This window comes from Schistocerca gregaria, chromosome 1 (assembly GCF_023897955.1).
Source record: "Schistocerca gregaria isolate iqSchGreg1 chromosome 1, iqSchGreg1.2, whole genome shotgun sequence".
NCBI lineage: Eukaryota > Metazoa > Arthropoda > Insecta > Orthoptera > Acrididae > Schistocerca > Schistocerca gregaria.
In genome coordinates, this window is record NC_064920.1 from 711,275,101 (window position 1) to 711,298,201 (window position 23,101).

Consider the following 23,101-nt stretch of genomic DNA (forward strand, 5'->3'; position numbering starts at 1 on the left):
TTTACTTTTCATGGAACAAGTAGAAGATAAATTTTGAGAAAAAATGTGAATTGATTAAAGCCTCCTTTGTTGCACAATCTCATACAATTCAGACTTGTGAAAGACTAGGTGACATTCCACTGACTGTTACTACTCATAAAACTTTGAATATGGTACAAGGAGTTATTTTTCAAAGATACCTTGCACTTCAGACAGGCAGGGAGCTACAAACTAATCTTGCATGCTGATGGGTACATTTTATCCAACTGGTACAAGACGGTCCAAAAGAAAACTAAATTGACACAGATGCTTCATCTTAGCTTTTGAAGGAAATGTCCTTTCAGAAAAATTTAGGGTGTGTAGGTGTGAGATGTGGCATGAAAACTTATGCCCCACCACCTATGAGATGTTTTCAATGCTCATGTTTTAGATACATGTTATCCCACCTCACGGTAGACCCAAATTGTGGAAACTGTAAGATAAGCTCAGGGAGGTTGCCCTTGCGAACAACCGCCTTCATGTGTAAATTATATGGAACACCATTCACCACATGCATTGGTTGGCCCAGTATTTAAAAAAGAAAGAAAAAGAAATGCAAGTATATAAAACAATAGATTGCCTGTCATTATATGAAGGCAAGGCAAGGAAAAGATATGAATGTATCTTCCTGGCAGATTAAAACTGTGTGCCGGACTGAGACTCGAACTCGGGACCTTTGCCTTTCACGGGCAAGTGCTCTACCAACTGAACTACCCAAGCATGACTTACGCCCCGTCCTGACAGCTTTACTTCTGCCAGTACCTCGTCTCCTACCTTCCAAACTTAATAAAGCTCTCCTGCAAACCTTGCAGAACTAGCACTCCTAAAAGAAAGGATATGTCTCCGCAATATCCTTTCTTTCAGGAGTGCTAGATCTGCAAGGTTCGCAGGAGAGCTTCTGTTAAGTTTGGAAGGTAGGAGACGAGGTATTGGCAGAAGTAAAGCTGTGAGGAAGGGGGTGTGAGTCATGCTTGGGTAGCTCAGTTGGTAGAGCACTTGTCCGCGAAAGGCAAAGGTCCCGAGTTCGAGTCTCGGTCTGGCACACAGTTTTAATCTGCCAGGAAGTTTCATATCAGCGCACACTCCACTGCAGAGTGAAAATCTCATTCTGGATATGAATGTATCGTCCAGCCAGCATGCTGACAACTTATGCAGAAGTTGCTCCTGTCACATCACCTACCTCAATTTTTCAAAAACAAAGTCCACCACCTGATATACACCAAGAACATGCATCCCAAATGAGAAATTGTGTGCAAGAGACATTTTCACTCATCGTGAAGGAGCAGCAGTCTCCCAGCAGAAACAGCTTCATGTCTGTCTAACAGTGCAACAGAGGAAGACCCACTGACGTTAAGAGACTAATACCCAGGCCTACAACCAGAAAGATTACATCAAGGAAAATAGCAAAAAGGCAGGAGGAAGGTAAAAGATAAGAAAAGAAAAAACAACTAATTTGTTAGTTTTGATGGAACCATAACTCTCCTTGACAGCAGAAGAATCTATGAACACTATGTCAAAGACCCAGGAGGCACTAGTAAACTCTGCAGATCAACATATCTCACCCTCATCCCCACTGACCACACATTCACCTTGTCATTGCTTTTATAATGGAATTGCAGTAGCTGCTATTGCCAGCTAGGAGAAATTCAAGTTATCACAAACTGTCTCACAATGTGTACAGCAATATAAGAATCAAGATTTTAGAAGACAATCTTCCTACTTGTTGAGTTTATAATGTACATTGTGAAATTAGAATGAACATGAATGATCATTCAAACGTGTTTGCACGTTAGTCAGATTAAACACCCTCAGTGAATGGATACCTCTGAATGCTAACCTACAGAGAGATGGAAGACCTAGTTACGCACATTTTATTTGGAGATTTTAATGCCCATAATCACATATGGGGAAGCAATAGAACAGTGTGTAGAGGGTAACTAATAAAGAGATTGTTCTCAGACCTTGATCCTCGTCCCAATAAATTCGGAAGCCCCAACAAATTTCTGCATTGATTTGGATTTGGCTTATATTCTGCATTAGATTTGAGAGTCTGCAGATGTAATCTAACCAGGATAAGACCTAGAAAGTAGAAATAGCTACAGGTTGATCAACCTAACAAGTAACCTGGGGAAACTATTTGAAAGGATGGTTAATGTGTGACTTCTCTGGTTTTGAAAATCCAGAAATGCTATCTCCTGATTCGTGTGTAGATAACAAATAACTTGAACTACCACTGATTATCTCATAGTATGGGAGTCTGTGATTAGAGGCCTGTGTGCACCACTGACATGTGATTGGAGTATTTCTTTTTTTACGTAAGATGTAAAAAATGGCTGCATCACTCCGCCCCCCCCCCCCCCCCCCCCTCCGACCTCCCTTGGAATCCTTGTCACCTTGTCATAGTAGACATTGTGGGAGATGGGACTCAAGTCACAACAGTATTGTGTGTTGATGACCATTGTTTATGGTTCTATATCATTATGTGGAGCAGAATGCAAACTACAGATGGCTGTACAGAAGCCACAAAAATGTATGCAAAACTGTGGATACCATTTCTCACAAACTAACTCATGCATCATGCACTTTTTAGAACAGTCTTCCAGTCCTCATCCAGGACTATACCTCAAAACCCAGCTAATGAAAGTAGTGTCCTGTTCTGATTTCTAGGATTTCTTTTAATAATAAACTTAACATGGTTACCACATATATGACAACTCAAGAATTCCTGTTTGAAGAAACTTAATTCGGTATGTTTCCTTGGTAATGGTTCCATGGGTGTGACTCAGTTTTATTAACACTTATTAAGTCCTCATTTTCCCACATTTGGACTGTAAAAACATTGTTTATGAATCAGCCCCTGGCGCAATACCAAACACTATATATCTCAAAGTTTTTATCACTGAACATTTTGTTCAGTAATCCAAGAATGTTGACATTTTAATCTTCTTTACACTCTCTTAAACAAAGATAGCAAATGAGTTGGCTACGCATATGTTGCCAATCCGAAATGGAATTGAGATCAATATTCTCTGCCAAAAGAATACACTATTTGTACTGCAGAGTTTAGAGCCATAACACAACATTACTAAACACAAACTTTCCCTTAACACAATTCATTACATACAGCGAATCCTTGATTGCTTTGCAAACCATAGACGAGTGTAATCTGAATATCCATTGGTATCTGCCATCCATGAGCAATTGTATCCCATATGCAGTACAGGGCTGTCCATTGTTTTTCTGTGGCTTCCCAGTCATGTCAGCATTCCAGATAATGAACTGGCTTACGAACTAGCCAATAAAGCAACCGGGATGGAAACTCTTAAATGAGGTATTCCAAGTGCTGACTTAAGCCAATGGCATTGCCACAATGGTAACATCGATTCCCATCGGATCATCAAAGTTAAGAACTGTCAGGCTGGGCTGGTACTTCAGTGGATGACCTTCCAGTCTGCCGAGCACTGTTGGCAAGCTGGGTCCATTCAGCACTTGTGAGGCAAACTGAGGAGCTACTTGATTGAGAAGTAGCAGCTCCAGTCTCGTAAACTGACATATGGCCGGGAGAGCAGAATGCTGACCACATGCCCCTCCTTCTCACAATCCAGTGGTGCTTGTGGGCCGAGGATGACACGATGGCTGATCGGTACTGTTGGGCCTTCATTGCCTGTTCAGGCAGAGTTTAGTTTTTAAGTGCTGGCTGAATGATGCACATTTGATGTCACGTTCCAAAAAAATTGGATAACAAAGGGCAAGATGGTACACAAACCAATTAACTATGGACCCTCAGATGCACCACCAAGATCTCGTAGAGAAGGTATTCCCTTATGCCATCTCTGAATAGGATGTACCGGTATAACTTACGAATTTCTACTATTACAGAGTAATTCATGAATTTCTATTATGACGTGAGTAATGCCCACAGTAGATCTGTGAAGAAACATTAACAATTCGCCACATTGTACAGCTACCCAAGGCCTGCTGTGTCTAGTGGACCTAAGAGAGAATCTATCAGAGATTCCAGTGGATAGTGAATATGTGTAAGCCTTTGCTACATTTAATGTGAATGAGTGGATATTACAACAAAAGTTAAAGGAAGTACCATAATGGTGGGAGGCAATGGTGGGAGGGTGGGTCATTCACCACCAGTATAGCAGTGAGGTGCCACCCAATCCATTCTTCACACCTGAACCCTCCAAGGACAACAAAATATGTCTGTTTCTATCAGTGAAGATATGACATGAACTATATATACTAGTTTGCCATTTTAACTTATGCAGTGACTTTGACAATTGTATTTTAATAGATTAGTTACCCATTAATGTACCTAGTAAAAAATGAAAAATGGTAGTTTTATAACTATAAGCAAAGAGTGGGAAAAAGGCTCGTACCTACTTCTTCGGAAATAGAGGATTGAGGGACTAATAACCACGTAGTTGAGCCCGTTTACCCATGTAGCGGTAGTAGTCACTACCACCACCACCACCACCACCACCAAATTGACATATAAACAGCATAAAACATGCTCACATACAACAGACAAAGATTACATTATCAAAAGAAATATTTTTATCTAAGATGCGTAGTACTGTAAATCATTACTGTCAAGGATTTGTTTCTATTTTGGTGATACTTAATGTGAAACAGCTAGGACCTAGTTTCATTTGTTTGTAGAATAATTTTTTTTTTCAAACATGACCAGAAATATAATGAGGGGAACACATACACAAAAGGGTTTGACTTTTTACAAGCTTTGGGAGCCGATGGCTCCTTCTCTTGGCAGAAGTGTTGAATGGGAAGGAAGACGGTGAACAAAAAGGACTGGAGAGGTTTAGGGAAAGGGGTACAGTTCAGAAAAATCACCCAGAACCCTGGGACAGAGGAGACTTACCGGGCAGGATGAGAAGGGAAGGCTGTTTGTTGGAGACTGCACTGGACGGATTTTTGGAAACCTGAGCGCTTAAAGGTGGAAGACAGAGTAATATGCAAAACAGAGATTATTACTAAAGCATCGTGCATGAGTTAATAAGAGTGAAAAGCTGAATGCATCGTATGTAACAGACGTGGGAGGGGGGATGGCAAAAAAACAGACCAGTCAGAAAATGAAAGATATAGAAAACTAAAATGTACGATAGGAAAGTTGCCATTCACCATATAGCAGAGATGCTGAGTTGCAGATAGGCACAACAAAAAGACTGTCACCAATAAAGTATTGGTCCTTAAGGCCTTCATCAACAATAGACCCCCCCCCACACACACACACATTTAGGCTAACGCAAATCCAACTCACAAACAAGACTGCAGTCTCAGGCAACTGAAACCACACTGTGAGCAGCAGTGGGAAATCCTGGACTTTCCATTGTTTCAGAAAACTATAGTGAATTGAAGAAAGGAGCGGTTACTGTGAAGAAATCCTGAGAGGGAAGAAATTAAGAACAGGTGGGTGGCGAGAACTGAGGACATGTTGTAGTGCTAGTTCCTACCTGTGGAGTTCTCAGAAACTGGTGTACGGGGGAAGAATCCAGATGATGCGTGTGGTGAAACATACGCTGTGGTCACGACTGTCACGTTCTACAGCATGCTCTGCAACAAGGTATTGCATGTTGGCTGTGTACACTTTGCCTATGCCCGTACATAATGACTGATAACTGGCTGACAGTCATGCCGATGTAAAAGGAAAAACATTGTTTACATAACAGCTGGTATTTGACATGTTGTTTCACCGGTGGCTCTCCCATTGATAGTATATTGGAATTGGCAGTGGTAGGAGGGTGCTTATGGCAAGTTTTGCAGTGGGGTTGTAACAGGGAGAGGAGCCATTAAGTAGGGAGATGGGTACAGAAGAAGCATAGGGTTTGACAAGGGTATTGTGGAGATTGGGAGGATGATGAAAAGCTATTCTAGGTGTGGTGGGCAAAATCTCAGACAAGATGGATCTCATTTCAGGGCATGTTTTTAGGAAGTCATGGCCTTGTCAAAGTAGTTGATTAATACATTAAAGGCCAGGATAATACTGGGTGACAAGTGATGTGCTCCGAAGTTATTTCTTGGAGGGATCAGCAGTACCAGGATCTGGTACAGTCCTCAACAATCAGTCTTTTCTTCTCATCCCATCCGATAAGTTTCTCCTGACCTAGGGTTCTGGGAGACTTTTCTGAACTGTACTCCTTTTCCCTAAACCTCTCCAGTCCTTTTCATTCACCCCTCTTCCTTCCCCTTCAACTCTTCTGCCAGAAAAAGAAGAAGAAGAAGAAGCCATTGGTTCTGAAAGCTTGTAAAAGTCAAACCCTTTTGTGTGTGTGTGTGTGTGTGTGTGTGTGTGTGTGTGTGTGTGTGTGTGTGTGTGTGTGTACCCCTGCCGCCACTTGGTGAGTAGATTTTTGATCTATTTAATTACATTATATTATCAATCAATATTGGTTATTTTCATTGTTACATAAATGTAATCAGTGTGATTCAAATAAAGACTAACATAATGGTAAGATAGCATGATGGATTGAATGAAGATAAAATAAAGTGGTAAATAAAGTGATAACGATAACAGCCTACACACTTTTTTTTATTTTTTTATTTTATTTTTACTGCCAAAAGCAATAAATGATATGCTGTTTTATCTAGTTTAATGATGATTTATCCATGTTGGGTCTCGTGAACTGTGCAGCTGTTAATGATAGTTGGTGAATGATGCAACCAGACAGAAATACTTCTTACATGCCATAACTGGTTTTGGGCTACCATGCCCGTTTTCAGATTTCAGTTACATAGTTGTTTTGATGAAAAGCATGTCGTCTGGCCCCCACCACAGAAGCATATTTGAGTTTTTAGTACCACTTCGTAAGTTTTTCATTAATGAAAACACATTTAAGTGCTTGCATTTATTTAGATGTAATGTGAAATAGTTGTGTTCTCTTATGTAAGTTCCAGTAGATAGCGATTTGCTTTGTTTTGGTCCATGTCATTTACCAGGTCGATGTATATGTTGTTGAATTCCACATAGCACACATTTTGTAAATAAGTTACTGTGGCACACTGCATAATAATCCTAACACCGGTGTTTAACTTCACACATGTGCTACACACTTCATGTTTTTCTTTACAATGCAGAGGTTATCATTAAGCAAAGATTAAAAAAATCATTCATTTTCTATGGACTAAGGATGTAAATATGAGCAAAGATGATGATGTGCAAAATGCAGCATGTCAATAATAGAAAAATATTTGTGTTCTATTATTAAGAGACAATAAGACAAATTGTTTTAATGTGTTTTTTTATGTAACTGCCAGCACAAATTTTGGCAAAACACTTTAAAGTCAACTTATTGCATACTATAAATTAGACATAAATGTACAAACATTTATATATATAGACATTTGATTATCATTACAGATTATAAATTAGTTGCAGAACATGCAGAATTAGTAGCACACTGGACTCCCATTCAGGAGGACAATGGTTCAATCCCGTCTCCAGCCATCCTGATTTAGGTTTTCCGTGATTTCCCTAAATCGTTTCCGGCAAATGTCGGGATGGTTCCTTTGAAAGGGCACGGCCGATTTCCTTCCCCATCCTTACCTAACCCGAGCTTGCGCTCCATCTCTAATGACTTCATTGTCGACGGGATGTTAAAAAAACACTAACCTAACCATGCAGAATTAGAAAGTTGAAGGGGAGATGAGAGCAACACATTTGTTCATTGTGATAGTTTATATTTATAAAATTTTATACTGGCATCTTAAATAGGTTCTTTTTTCCACAGTGTTGTGGCCATTAGGGGTCCAGTTTTTGTTTGATTTCTTTTAACATCTCAAGGAAATTATTTAGAAATTGTTTATTGGCTAGCTCCAACTGCTAACTTAGAATGTATTGGGGCGAAATGAGCGTGTGAAAATATATTTATAGTTGCTGTAATAGGTCCATTTTCTTGCCTTCGATGGTGGTGTAATATCTATTTTTACGGTTAATGTTAGAAATTTAGTGTCCATATTGGTCCATATGGCTATTGCATATTTATTTAAATTTCTTAGTGTAAAGGCATCCATGTGTTCACGATATCTTATACTGAAGCTTCTGCTGGACTGTCAAAGATTAAAGCTAGGGCAATCGTCACAAGTAATCATATAAATTCCTGATATTTCTGCTAACAGTTCTTTCTCTGCTGCTAGTGATTTACTGTCTTCAGTTTTATTGTATAGGTGGTCAATTATTTGTGGTGTATAGTTCTTTTACAGTCATCAGTCTTCTGACTGGTTTGATGCAGCCCACCCCGGATTCCTTCCATGTGCCAACCTCTTCATCTAACAGTAGCACTTGCAACCTATGCCCTCAATTATTTGCTGGATGTATTCCAAGCTCTGTATTTCTGTACAGTTTTTGTCTTCTACAGCTCCCTCTAGTACCTTAGAAAACATCCCCTGGTGTCGTAACAAATGTCCTATAATCCTATCCATTCTTCTTGTAAGTGTTTTCCAAGTATTCCTTTTCTCTTCTCCTACACAGAATCTCCTCATTCTTTACCTTGTCCGTCCATTTAATTTTCAGCATTTGTCTGTAGCACCACATCTCAAATGCTTCAGTTCTCTTCTGTTCCATGTTTCACTCCTATACAATGCTGTGCTCCAAATATCCATTCTAAGAAATTTGTCCCTCAAAGTGAGGCCTATGTTTGATACTAGTAGACTTCCCTTACCCAGGGATGCTCTCTTTGCCAGTGCTAATCTGCTTTTGATGTCATACTTGCTCTGGCCGTTACTGGTTATTTTGCTGCCTAGGTAGTAGAACAGTTTTTAAATGAAAAAACTGCATAGAGATGATCATGATGATACTGGAGCTATAAAGTTGGTAAAGACCTTTCTAGCTTCTAATGTAACCCCACATTAAGAGCTAGAGTAAATATGCACAGATTACCAAATCTACAATAAGTGCAAAATAACATGGTTAAAAACTGAAATTAGATACCTCCACACGGAAAAAGATGTACTAAACAGGCAAATACATAAACTGCATTTTGAACTCAGTAATCAGATACATCCAACAGACTAAATGCACATCTCAGATTATATTCATAGACAGATAAACAAAGAACAGCTAAGTATCTCCATGAGACATAAAAAGAACATTCAGTCACTTTCTTCAAAATGAACACCTTACCCTACAGTCACTCCCAACATTGCAGAATTTGAATTTTATCATAGAGTAGTAAACTCCATGAACATTGTACTTGATGAAGCTGAACTTGTTTTACTAAATGAAGGTGTCAGACATAATGTTGCACCAAAACTTAATGACAAAAACATCAGAGAATTTGTTGAAGTTCAAAAGCCAAACAAATTATGACAAAAAATTTATAATCAACTCAAAAATCTGTTAAAACTGATTCAGAAATGCTCACTATCATTAATAAAAAACTTACAGATGACAAAACCCTTGTTGTGAGGGAGATACAAGTAACAATGCAGTAGTTCTATATGAAAAAGATTACATCAACAAAGCCTTACAGCTCTTTCTTCAAAACAACATTAAAGAACTGAAGACTGACCCACACCTGAATATCAGGCTCAGTGTAGGAAACACCTTTTATCAGGTGCTGATGTTTAACGTAGCTTAGTCATGAATCCCATATCTCCTGGACTAAGATCTCAGGCAAAGATTCATAAATCTCATTGCCCAGTACGACCCACTGTTAATTCAAGGAACAGCCCTATATATTACATCTCTAAGAAGGTTAATGATTTTCTTTGCAACTTCTATGTGGTTGAAGACAACTTCTCTATCAGAAATCCCCTACAGTTTGTTAATGATATAAATGATCTGCACATACCAAACAATTCCATGTTTGCATCCCTGGACATTGTGAACCTGTAGGCAAATGTACCTGTCCATGAAGACAGTGATGTACAAAGTTTTAGAGTTGCTAGAATTATTTGTATTTTGTAACTACTTCTCATCCAACAAGAAAATCTTAGCTGATATTTACATTAACAATTTAGAAAAGAAATTTTTTAAGGTCAATGCCCATTAAAAAGACAAACTGATTTACTGCAACAGATACGTTGACACAGTCACCTTGTTCAATGGTACAGTATATGAAATATTATCATTTTCAAATGCCATGAGTAACATGCACCCCAATATCAACTTCGCTGTTGAACGTGAGACACTAGAGGGTATCAGTTTTCTTGATTTGAGAATAAAAAACTTGAAACAAAACCATGCCTTTGAAATTCATAGAAAACCAACCATCACAGATGTAATTATAAAAAATTCATCATGCAATGGTGCACAACACAAAATGTCTTCTTTTACATCCTTATTACATCAGACACATAATATTCCCTCCAGTTTATCTTCCAAGGACAAAGAGATCAACATTATCAACATTGTAGTGAAGAATAATGACTATAAACCACAAATAATTGACCACCTATACAATAAAATTGAAGACGGTAAATAGCCTGCAGTAAATTTACAACCAGCAGCAGTAAAAGAACTATTTGTTGGCATTCCCTTCCTGCACACAATCTCATACCAAACTTCCAATCTTTTCTGAAGGATAGGAGTTCCAATAAGTTTCCACACCAATAACACTGTGCAACATAACATTACCCACAGGACCAAAACCACCAACATAGGCCTAGAAAAATCAGGAATTTCAAGATTATTTGTGACAATTGTCCCAGCTTTTGTCTTAGATAGACCAGCAGAAGCTTCAGTATAAGATATCGTCAACATATGGATGCCTGTAGACTAAAAAACTTAAATAAATATGCAATAGCCACTCATGTGGACCAACATGGGCACTCAGTTTCTAACATTAACAATAATTATAGATATTACATACCACCAACACAGGCAAGAAAATGTATCTATTACAACAACTGTAAATATATTTTCACTCTCACTGCACCTCAATACATTCTAAATTAGCAGCTGGAGCTAGCCAATAAATAGTTTCTAAATAATTTCCTTGGGATGTTCACATAAATCAGACAAAGACCTGTTTAAGATACTAGTATAATATTGTATAAATATAAACTATCATGATGAACAAATGTGTTGCTTTCATCCCCCCCTCCAACTTTCTAATTCTACATATTCTGCAACTAATTTATAATCTGTAATGATAATAAAATGTCTGTATGTATAAATATCTGTACGTATATGTCTAATTTATAGTATGCAATCAGTTGACTTTAGAGTATTGTGCCAAAATTTGTGCTGTTAATTACATTTAAAAAAAATTTTATAATGCATATATTTTTCTATAATTGATATGTTGCATTTTTCACACCCCATACATCGTCTTTACTCTTTTGTATCCTTAGACAATAGAAAATGAATGATATTTTTGTCTTCGCTTAATCATAAATTGTAAAGAAAACCATGAAGTGCATAGCACATGTATGAAGTTCAAAACTGACGTTAAGACATTTTGAAGTGTGCCGCAGTAATTTACTTACAAAAAATGTGCCTGTGTGGAATTCAGTAATGTATATGTCGACCAGGTAATCAACGTGGACCAAAACAAAGCAAATCGCCATCTACTGGAACCTAAATAAGTGAACACAACTATTTCACATTATTTATAAATAAATGCAAGCTCTTAAATGTTTTTATTAATGTAAAACTTACGAAGTGTCACAAAATACTAAAATATGCTTGTGTGGTGTAGGTCAGATGACATGCTGTTCATCAAAAAAACTATGTAACTGAAAATATTAGCCATCTGAAAATGGACATGGTAGCCCACAACCAGTAAGGGCACTAAAATAAAACATTTAAAATGTATTTGTGGTAGGTTGTGTCATTCACCAATTATCTAGTTTGTCTGGAGTTGTCTTCTGAGGCCCAGTAATTATATTTGTAAATGGTGCATACTCTTTATACTTTTTGTTAGGCAGACTTGTTTCTTGGCAAAAATGCAAATGAACAGTCAGTTGTAGCAGTTGCTTCATTGATATACAATTTATATCCAAGGATTAGTCTTCAAACGTCCAGACAACAGCTCAAATCACCACCCACCTTTACTCTCCCCATAATAAACACTTACACGAACTCTGTGGTAGGACACCATGATTTGCCATCCGGCACTTGTGTTATCATTAGCTAAAACAATTACTACATAACATTTGAATATTATCCCAAATTCTGTGGCATCTATTTTCAAAACATTTAGCATTAACTTTTATTACAGTCCAGTCTTTATTTTACTTACCCTTAGTTTGGTTATTTAACAAGACAGGAATAATCTGTTTCCCCAACTGATCTAATCCTGCACTTAGGGAACAAGATTGAGACTTCTACTGTTGTTTTGAGAGTTCTTCAGGTACATTTCCATTTTGTCTACTGCAGTGTTATCATTGTAATATTCTTTTGGGTGTCTCTAAACCCTTCTTGTCATTTGTGATTGTTGTTATACTATCTATTCATTTACTAAATTTCAGCATAGATGTATCATCAAATTACCTCTCTCTTTAAATTTCCGTCTTTCATACTGTGAATGTTGACCACTCAGCATTTGTCATTCTGAAAACAGTTGAGATTCAGTGTAATGTAATCTGAAAAATGCAGTTTATTGTTGACTTGCTGGCTCTCTGCTATTTTTTTATTCGTATCTGGTTTATATTTGCTTTTACATGCCTTTCAAAAATGGGTAGCTGTAAACACACACACACACACACACACACACACACACACACACACACACACACACACACACAACCCTACACTTACATATACATACTCACTGCTATATAACAACACTGTGATGCTCTGCTTTCATACAGCTTGTCATGTTACTGATGTTTTGTGTGTTGGTGATAAACTACTGGTAATACATAACCTTTAAATGTGGTGGTTGTTCCTATGGTATATCTTAAATTTAGAAGATAAAACAATTTAACATGATTCTCATTTGCTGATTACCTTACCTCTTGGACAAATAATATCCTAAGACAAATTAACAGATTTAGTCTGTTAACTAAAACTATTAAAAACATAAAAAAGAAAAAGGTGCTGTTTTAAAGGAGCTTAATGTGGTTATTTTTTGCATGAAACAAGTTTCAGTTCTTTTCATTAATTTGAAAATGTGTGTGTGGCTGTTGGTTGCCCGTTTCAGTGGACGATGCGGAAGAGGCTCAGGATGCAGCCAGTCACCTGATTGTGTGGCAAATCACTCGGTATGCACCATGATGTAGCTTATTAATAGCTTCTTTCTTACTTGGTTATGGGACTTTTCCATTATTAACAATATGGTGTTCGATAGAATAGAATTTAAAGTGACACCCTCTGATTGCTGTTAATGCTCTTCCTATTATAGATAAATGCTTTCTCGTCTTCTGTAAAATATTATTCTAAATTGAGTTCTAATTGTCCTTTGCTTTTTCATCCAAAGTGCATTGAAATGCATGCACAAGGAGAACTTTCACAAGTACTGAAAACTAACATTGTGTTGAGAAGGAAAAAAACTTTAACTTGCCTACTTTTCCAAAACACACACACACACACACACACACACACACACACACACACACACACACACACACACACACACACACCACTTTAACTACCACTGCAAGAGCTTCTGGAGTTAAAATAGTAAAATACTTCAGCAGCTGGGCATCCCTCTCTACTGAAAATTTCTGGGACAAGAGAGATATTTAAATGAGGTAGTGGGGAGGAGTGGTAAAATGATGGTGAAATGCTTTCATGCATTTATGACAGTTCTCCAGAAAAAAAAGATACAAAGCACAGGAAATGTTTGTGAAGTGCTATATTATCATGTTTAGAACATGCATTCAATTTCTTTCTCACTTAATCACTACCAGTTTCTATAAAACTTGTGAGCCATTGGTACAAGCATTTTTTATTAAATAATTGAATAAATATTCTATCTTGCCTTAAATCACTTTTCCACTGATACATTAACTACATAATGTGCCTCGCAGATGTACTACATATACTACACCCTCAGAAATTCCCTCCCACACCACACAGAATCCAGAGCCTAAACAGACCTGAAACATAGTCATGACCTTTCCTTCAGAAGCAACGATCCACAGAAGTATCAGTCTTTCCAAAGGCATTACCTTCTACCCCATACACCAATTCAATTGTAGCGGAATTGTTATAGGCCTCCTCTCCTTCCTGTGGTCCCAACAGTGGAGACACTATTTCGCCACAAACTGTACCAACCACACTCAACTCAAAGCCATTGTTGAACCCTGCTGAACTCAGCTCACTCCTCCACTCAACCGTGATTCACTCACACTCCTCCAAAATCACCCCTTATTAACATTCCAAAATTTCTCAACCTTGTGTCACCTTCATTCCACAAATTCCTCAACAAGGAAGCAAACCTTACATCTGCAGAAAGAACTGCAATCCATCACCACCTGCCTTATAACCTTACATGCAGACAAAGGCTCCACCACTGTGGTTTGGAACGTCAAGAAATACCTGGTAGAAGGACTGTCAGATTCATCCACTCACAAACGCTGGCATAGTGACACCAATCCAGAACTTCAACAGGGTCTCCAGTCTCTTCTCATATCACCAGGCCCAACCCAATACATCTCCCTCTTAACCTCCTCCTTACCCATCACCTCCCCCTCCATTCTCCATCCCCCCTCTCTCCCCCTCCCTGCTCTCCTCCTCCCCACTCCCCCCTCCCTCCTCCCCGCTCTCCCCCTCCCCTCCACCCCCTCCCCCCCCACCCTACCCTCCACCCCCTACCCTCCACCCCCTACCCTCCACCCCTACCCTCCACCCCTACCCTCCACCCCTACCCTCCACCCCTACCCTCCACCCCTACCCTCCACCCCTACCCTCCACCCCTACCCTCCACCCCTACCCTCCACCCCTACCCTCCACCCCTACCCTCCACGCCCTACCCTCCACGCCCTACCCTCCACGCCCTACCCTCCACGCCCTACCCTCCACGCCCTACCCTCCACGCCCTACCCTCCACGCCCTACCCTCCACGCCCTACCCTCCACGCCCTACCCTCCACGCCCTACCCTCCACGCCCTACCCTCCACGCCCTACCCTCCACGCCCTACCCTCCACGCCCTACCCTCCACGCCCTACCCTCCACGCCCTACCCTCCACGCCCTACCCTCCACGCCCTACCCTCCACGCCCTACCCTCCACGCCCTACCCTCCACGCCCTACCCTCCACGCCCTACCCTCCACGCCCTACCCTCCACGCCCTACCCTCCACGCCCTACCCTCCACGCCCTACCCTCCACGCCCTACCCTCCACGCCCTACCCTCCACGCCCTACCCTCCACGCCCTACCCTCCACGCCCTACCCTCCACGCCCTACCCTCCACGCCCTACCCTCCACGCCCTACCCTCCACGCCCTACCCTCCACGCCCTACCCTCCACGCCCTACCCTCCACGCCCTACCCTCCACGCCCTACCCTCCACGCCCTACCCTCCACGCCCTACCCTCCACGCCCTACCCTCCACGCCCTACCCTCCACGCCCTACCCTCCACGCCCTACCCTCCACGCCCTACCCTCCACGCCCTACCCTCCACGCCCTACCCTCCACGCCCTACCCTCCACGCCCTACCCTCCACGCCCTACCCTCCACGCCCTACCCTCCACGCCCTACCCTCCACGCCCTCCCCTCCACGCCCTCCCCTCCACGCCCTCCCCTCCACCCTCTCCCTCCCCCTCCACCCTCTCCCTCCCCCTCCACCCTCTCCCTCCCCCTCCACCCTCTCCCTCCACCCTCTCCCTCCACCCTCTCCCTCCACCCTCCACCCTCTCCCTCCACCCTCCACCCTCCCCCTCCACCCACTCCCTCCCCCTCCACACTCTCCTTCCCCCTCTCTCCCCCTCCCCCTCTCTCTCCCTCCCCCTCTCTCCCCCTCTCCCCCTCCCCCTTGCTGCCTTTCCCCTCTCCCCCTACCTCTCCCCCTCCCCCTCCCCCTTCCTCTCTCCCCTCCCCCTCGTCCACTCTTCCCCTCCCCCTCCCCCCTCCTCTCCCCCTTCCTCTCTCCCCTCCCCCTCGTCCACTCTTCCCCTCCCCCTCCCCCCTCCTCTCCCCCTCCCCCCTCTCCCCCTCCCTCTTCTCCCCCTCTCCCCGCTCTCCCCCTCTCCCCGCTCTCCCCCCTCTCCCCGCACTCCCCCCTCCCTGCTCTCCCCCTTCCCCCTATCCGCTCCCCCTCTCCCTCCCACTCCCTCCATCTCCCTCCCTCTCCCCCCTCTCTCCCCCTCCCACCCCTCTTTTATTTTTTCTCTTCTTCTACCCCTCCTGTACTTTTTTCCTTCTTTGCTCTTGCTCCGCCCCCTTCTCCCAAACGTACTGACTGCACACAGAAACTCTACCATGTCCCCTACATGTCCCTGCATGCCCCCACAAGCAGTACTACATTCTCCCCAACATCTACCACACTATCCCTCCTCCTCACTCCCAGCCTTCGTAGCCCAACCAACCGGAGGTTCAGTTTCCCATCAGGTACAGTTGCTCCCAGTTCAGCCTCGGTGACCAGAGACAGTGGTCATTTGTGTGTGAGTTGTGCTTGTGGGAGCATGCAAGAACATGGTGGGGATATTGTAGGATTGCTGTGTGCAGGCAGGTGGTTTGGGTGGCAGGGAGAGCAGGAGGGACAGAAGAAGAGAAAAGTACAGGAGGGGGAGAAGAAGAGAAAAAAATGAGAGGGATATATGAGTGCTCTGGTGGAACGGAAGGCTGTGTGTGTGTGTGTGTGTGTGTGTGTGTGTTTATTTATTCATTCATTCATTCATTCATTCATTCATTCATTCATTCATTCTGCCTTAGTAAAAGGTGTTTTGCGTGAAAGCTCTCTTGTGTAGCAGTCTTTTTGTTGTGCCTGTCTGTGACTCATCGTCTCCTCAATATGGTGAAAAGCAGTCTATCCTGGTCATAATATTGTCACTATTCGAGGCTGGATTTTCCAGTGTTTGATTTCATCTGCGGAAGCAGTGTGTTCCAGGTATTCCTTTAGCTCTGTCAATAAGTGAAAGCCCCAGTGCAAAAAGTGGGCTGTGCAGCAAATTTATTTTTAGTTTATCCAAATGACTGTAGTAGTTCTTGTGTCCCATGAGAATGATGGGCATATGGTCATTACCATGCTACAAACAAATTCACTGTGACAACATTCTTTGATGTTTTTGTTTTGGACATCTGAGAACAGTTTTTGTCTCACGTTAAAAGTACACATTTAGGTGCATGTAAATGTGTGTGTTTTACCATTCTGTCAGTTGATATCACCTCCCAACAGGGTGTTAGCTTTGCAAGTTTCATCCGCACCAAATTTGAGTCAAGACAATTGTTTACTTGTTTTGTTACAACACAGACATCTCACTTGGTGGAATTTGGAATTATCATACCATTTTAAGCATACACAATCTCACAACAGAGGAATGATGAATTATGGCCCATCATTTTGGGTGAAGGAATTGGAAGTGTTGCAAGCTGTGGACAAATAACTTTCCTTTCATTTCTATTTGCCTTTCATCTTTATTTCCTGGGCAAATCTTGTAACTGAGACTGGCAGAACTCCCTGTAAAAATTCTGTGGGAGGAAGACTAATAGATATTGAAATTAAGGTTTTCAGATTTAGGCATAAAACCTGTGTTACACATTGAAGATACAATGACATTATCACCTAGGCTCTTGGTGTTTAACATACCTGGCATACAACGTCCATGCAAAAAGTTCTGAGACTGGTTTTATTCATGACATATAAGCGACATCTGCATGGAGACTATGGTTGCAACTTGAATTAATAACTGTAAACAACAGATGTGCATGCAACCAGTTAGCTGGCAGTAGAGAGAGTGTTAAGTAGTGGATGTGTGGCCATAGATTATCGACGTTGATGTATCAAAAATCGTAATGTAGCAGCCTCTCTTAATCAAGTATTCAGGACTTTCTCCGGAATGTTTTGAAGTAAAGAAAAGTGTATGCAAAGATTGCCCCCACACACCTGACAATTCCTCTGGAAGAGGTATCACAGGTGACAATACTTGTTGCTATAAATATGAACCTACCACAATAAGACAGAGGGCAGAAATTCACATGAAGGATCAACGCTTTTGACAGTATAACCAATATTCAAACCAAAGTGACATATACCAAAGAAGGAATTTTCTGACAGTTTCACATGATTTGTGAACAATCTGTTCATTGGTACTCAATTAGGGGAAGGCTATGTAGAACACTTGAAGCATTATAATCACAAACTTAACTTTCCTCTGTTTTTTGTTAATACAATCTCTAAACTTTTAGGACTGACAGGCTGCAAGCTGGTTAGTAGTTAGGTGGAACTTTGAGTGCGTACTGGCTAACGTAGGTAGAAAGTATAGGATATCGTGCCATAATATGTGAATACAGATTGAAGTGCGTGTGAGCAACAGACAGGTTTATGGAGAGGCAGAGATCTTCTTCAGAGTTAATCAACATGCACAAGTGTGTGTGTGTGTGTGTGTGTGTGTGTGTGTGTGTGTGTGTGTGTGTGTGAGCAAGTGATTGCATGAGCCATTGCCCTTGTTCTGAGGTAGATTTGCAGAGGCCTGTTACATGCAGACGTGGAAAAGGGGCGTTGACACTGGAGACATTAAAAGTACAAGGGTTGGAACTTAAAATAGTGGCAACTATTTATTCACAACTGATACAAAAGAGTTACATGTTTGCTCCTGTTACTGTTCTTCTAAGTAGTCACCAGCATTGTGTAGGACCCATTGCCAGCAATGTGGAAGGCATAGTATACCATTAGCAGAGCCTATTCTGATGATGGTACAAATGGAGTGATCTACTGCCTGTCGAATCTCTGGGACAGTTCTGAAGCGAATGCCACAAAGTGAGTCCTTCATTTTCGGAATCAAATCAAAGTCACAAGGACTTAAGTCCGGGGAGTATGGTGGATGGTACAGTACTTCCCAGTCCCATTGACCAGACAGAGCATCCACAGCTTGCGCCATATGTGCTCGCACATTGTCGTGCAGAATGGTGAGCGGGTTGCACAGAAAGTGTCTCCGCTTCTTTCGCAAATTGATCGCAGGTGATGCTCCGAAAACGAAGAGTAATACTGTGCATTGACGGTCTACCGTAGAAGCTTCACAATTGGTTTATACGGTATTGTTATTTTAAAACTGTAGAGTATTATGCAAAATTCCATTTATTTTTTCAATTACTCGCAAATGGTAGCCCACCAGAGTGAGTGGTTGCAGGGTGTACTACCTGGGACCTTAACCTACATTAATGTATTGATAGTTTCAAGCAGTAGATCCCACCGCTGGGGACCTCTCCTTGTAAGGTGTAAAACTTTAGCAAAGGCTTTCTTCAAGTCAAGAAACACAGTATCATTGTGACCCTGCCTTTTGGATATGTTGAACAGGCAGAACAAACTGGGTTTAACACAATCAGTGTTCAGAGAAACCACAGTGATTATTTCATGGTAGCTGTCTGGTCTCCAGAAAACTCATCATATGTGCCCAATATGTATGTTGTACAATTCCTCAAGTGTCCATGTTTGTCTTTGGTTTATATGTTATAATTATCAATTTTTCCCTAATTCTTGTTTTTCCATTATCTTTCCTCCCTTCTGCATTTTGTTGCCACTGTCTACTTTTGCTCCAACAGTTCTTCCCTTTCACTGACCATTTTTCACTCATTTTTGCATTTTTCCTTATTTTCCCACTCATTCTGACATGCAAGCAATTAAGTACCTGCATTGTACTGTAAAACACAAACAGCAGCACACCTACAGTGATCCAAAGTTTATTCTACTTTCCCATGCAAGTGAACATCAGTTGAGAATATGGACACAAACATAGAAACAATCCAGGTACTGATGTAAGCAGTCGCTGACAATAAGTTTGAATACCATATGAGAGCAAGTTCCTGCTGCACTGTGCTTATAAAGAAAAGGACTCTGGTAGTGGCAGATGGTCTGTCTTGTGCGCAAGTCATGTGGCCCACTGCAGGCAGTTTCTGGTGTCCAGCTTATGCAGATGCTATCAGTGGAATATTCAAGGTGTAACATGCTGGCAGCCTGGTGCCTGTATGTACTACATGCTGGCAGCCAGGTGCCTGTATGTACTACATACCACCCCCTTCCCTCTTGGGGAAAGGACACTCCACCAATATGACCATCAGACGACATTTGAAACATACATGGTCTTTGCGGAGGTCACCATATTCTGGGCCAGAACCAGTGGATAGGGGCCGAAGTGGAAAGGCCGTGAATGTGCACAGCAGCCCAGCAATGTACCGTAAGATATGACCAGTGACAATGGCGTTGGTTGTATCTTGACGTCCAGTTCCTTGTTGTGGTTATGTCAGCTGCTCAGTCAGGGGCACTGGGGACACTGGTGTTGAAGGCACTGGCCCAACAAGTGGTGGAATCACGTGTGGCATTGAAGCAAGTTCCGGTAGCAGGTGCTGGGGGGTTGGATCTCAGAGGAAAGGCAGGAGGTGGGAGCATCCATAAAGAGAGTGGGTCTGCCCCCACAGCAGAGTAGCCCTGCGAGGCCAGACTAGGCACTGAGGGAGGAGGCAGAGATTGCAGCAGCAGACCCATGACCTTCACCATAGCGCGAGGACACAGTTGGTCATAACGGCATGCTACCAAGCTATCACCGGGCTGCACCACACAGAGGCAGCAGCCTTGTGGACTGGCTAGAATCCACTTTGGTCGGCAGCCGAACCCCTGAATGCAGTTGCAGAACCAGGAGCGAATCACGGTGAGGGCTGCGTCGATGGGAATTGGTTGTGCGGTACGAACAGATGCAGGAGAGTGCATGGCTGTCAACTATGAACTATGCAGGATCTTGGCTGAACTCTGATCCCCCCCCCAATTGGCGTAGACCTGTACGAACTCAAGATGCGTGTCAAGGCGGTGTCCTGGAGGAATCTGTAATGTTTTTCTTCATCTGATCCTTTATCGTGCAGATGAGACGTTCTGCCTCGCCATTAAATGGGGGTGAAGAGGAGGAGCTGTCACATGTCAAATGCTTGAACACACACAGAAATCGTGAAAGGTGTGAGACACAGACTGTGGACCATTACTTGTCACTAGTATATAAAGCAGTCCTTCAATAGAAAAGTTTTGGAGGGGGAATGAATTAAAGACATAGCTGATGTCAAAGAACAGCAGATAACGTGGAAATTTAGAGGAAGCATCAACAACCAACAACCAGGAAGAATTTAGGAAGAGTCCTGTGAATTCAACATCAACACGTTCCCATAGACACTACGATGGGTGCCATGAAGAGAACGTTACCTGCTGCACCACCTGTTGGGTGGCATCTTGAGAGCGTGCCACGACAAGGTGCACAACGTCACCATCGATGCCAGGCCAAAACACATGGTGACCGGCCAAGACTCCGCAGTTCCCTGAAGTAGGAGCTGGAGCACATCCTGGCATAGAGCCGCTGGGATCACAGCCCGACAGCCCATCTGTAGCAAAGAGAACACTACCATCAAATACCAAAAAGTGGTGATGGAGGGCCAAATAGTTATGCAAAGGGACAGAAGTCTTGACTGGAGGCCTGTGTGGCAAACGGTGCTGAACGAGGTGAACAACTTGATGCAAAACCGAATCGGCAAGGACAGCAGGTGTGATCCAGGAGCTTGTAACTGGAAACCCATCCTCTGTATGTAGCACCACAACATCTGGGTAAGTGTAAACAAAGTAGTTCTCATCCTGATGAAAAGTAGGATCTGGCCCAATCAGAAGCCAGGGCAGCACATCGACGTAGACATGTTGCACAGCAGGCCAGATATTTGTTTCATAAATGTAGCAAGACAGAAATAAGGCCCAGCTTTGAAAGTGGTGTGCTGTTTTGTCAGGCAACAAAACAGATTAAACAAAGAAACCAAGGGCTTGTAGTCAGGAATGTGATGGAACTTTGACCCATACAAGAAGACATGAAACTTTTGACAGTATGGACGATAGAAAGTGCTTCCTTTTCAATTGGGAAGTGGCACTGATGAGTGAATTGAGCATTTTTGATGCGTAGTCTATCAGAAATTAGGAACCACCCTTATACCAATATGTGAGAATGGCCCTGAGTCTATACTGAGTGCATCCATAGCCAAAACCAGGTGGTCGCCAGGATTGAAAGTAGTCAAAAAAGGAGCAGAAAATAATTTAGATTTCAAAAGTGTGAACATACACTCACAGGTCGGGGTCCACTGAAAACAAACTTCTTGTGGAGCAACTTTTGGAGGGGGTGAGCCAATGCTTCCACACCAGGAATAAATTTGTGATTGTACGAAATTTTACCTAAAAACGTTTAAAGTTCTTTGACATTTTTGGGGTAAGGCAGAGCTGTGACTGCAGGAACATGGCGACATAGAGGCTTAAAACCATTGTGAGAAACCTCAAACCCCAAATACACAATGGATGGCTAAAAAGGTGTAACTTGGCTGAGCTACAGTTCAACCCTGCAATATGTAAGACCATGAATGAGGTGCATAAGTTATGTAAATGCTCTTCAGTGACATTGTCATAAAGATAGTTGATGCAACCCAGAATGGACGTCGTCATATGTTCCAAAATATACTGAAAAACTGCTGGGGTGTTATCCATACCGAATTGAAGGTGCCGATGTTGGTACAACCCAAAGCGTGTGTTAATCACAAGGAGCTTTATAGACTCCTCATCCAACAGAACCTGCATATAGGCTTCCGGTAAAACAGTTTTGGAGAAAAACTGGCCCTTGCAGAGTTTATCCAATAATTCTTCCAGACGGAGCAATGGGTAGGTGTCAGTGATAGATTGAGCGTTAATTGAAACAGTGAGCATTAACTGAAACTTTAAAGTCACCACAAAGGCGGAGCTGACCAGACACTTTTAACAACCACAAGAGGGATAGACCACTTACTCGATGTAAAAGGCTGTATGCCCCCAACAATGTCAGCCTGTCAAATTCTGATTTTACCTGATCAAGCAAAGCCATTGGAATAAAGCACACACAAAGTAAGTGCAATCATACCAGAACTTTCAGGGTAATGTGATCTGCAAAGCTAGGGCACAACCTAAATCGCCAAAGAAAAAAGAAGAAGAAGGAAAAAAAATAACTCGCAGAATACAGAGTGTTGAACTT

The 23,101-nt window shown here is 42.1% G+C and overlaps 1 protein-coding gene across 27 annotated transcripts in view; it reads left to right on the plus strand.

The window, feature by feature from the left end:
- The window catches only part of LOC126365838 (C-Jun-amino-terminal kinase-interacting protein 4), a 249,852-nt gene that overhangs the window by 198,212 nt on the left and 28,539 nt on the right, over positions 1-23,101 (plus strand). For 2 of the 27 annotated variants that reach the window (XM_050008572.1, XM_050008616.1), the window contains one exon: positions 13,131-13,191. The exons of the other annotated variants lie outside the window; for them this stretch is intronic. In XM_050008572.1, the coding sequence (XP_049864529.1) occupies positions 13,131-13,191 (61 nt within the window). The remainder of the gene's footprint in view (positions 1-13,130; positions 13,192-23,101) is intronic. 27 annotated transcript variants of the gene reach the window in all.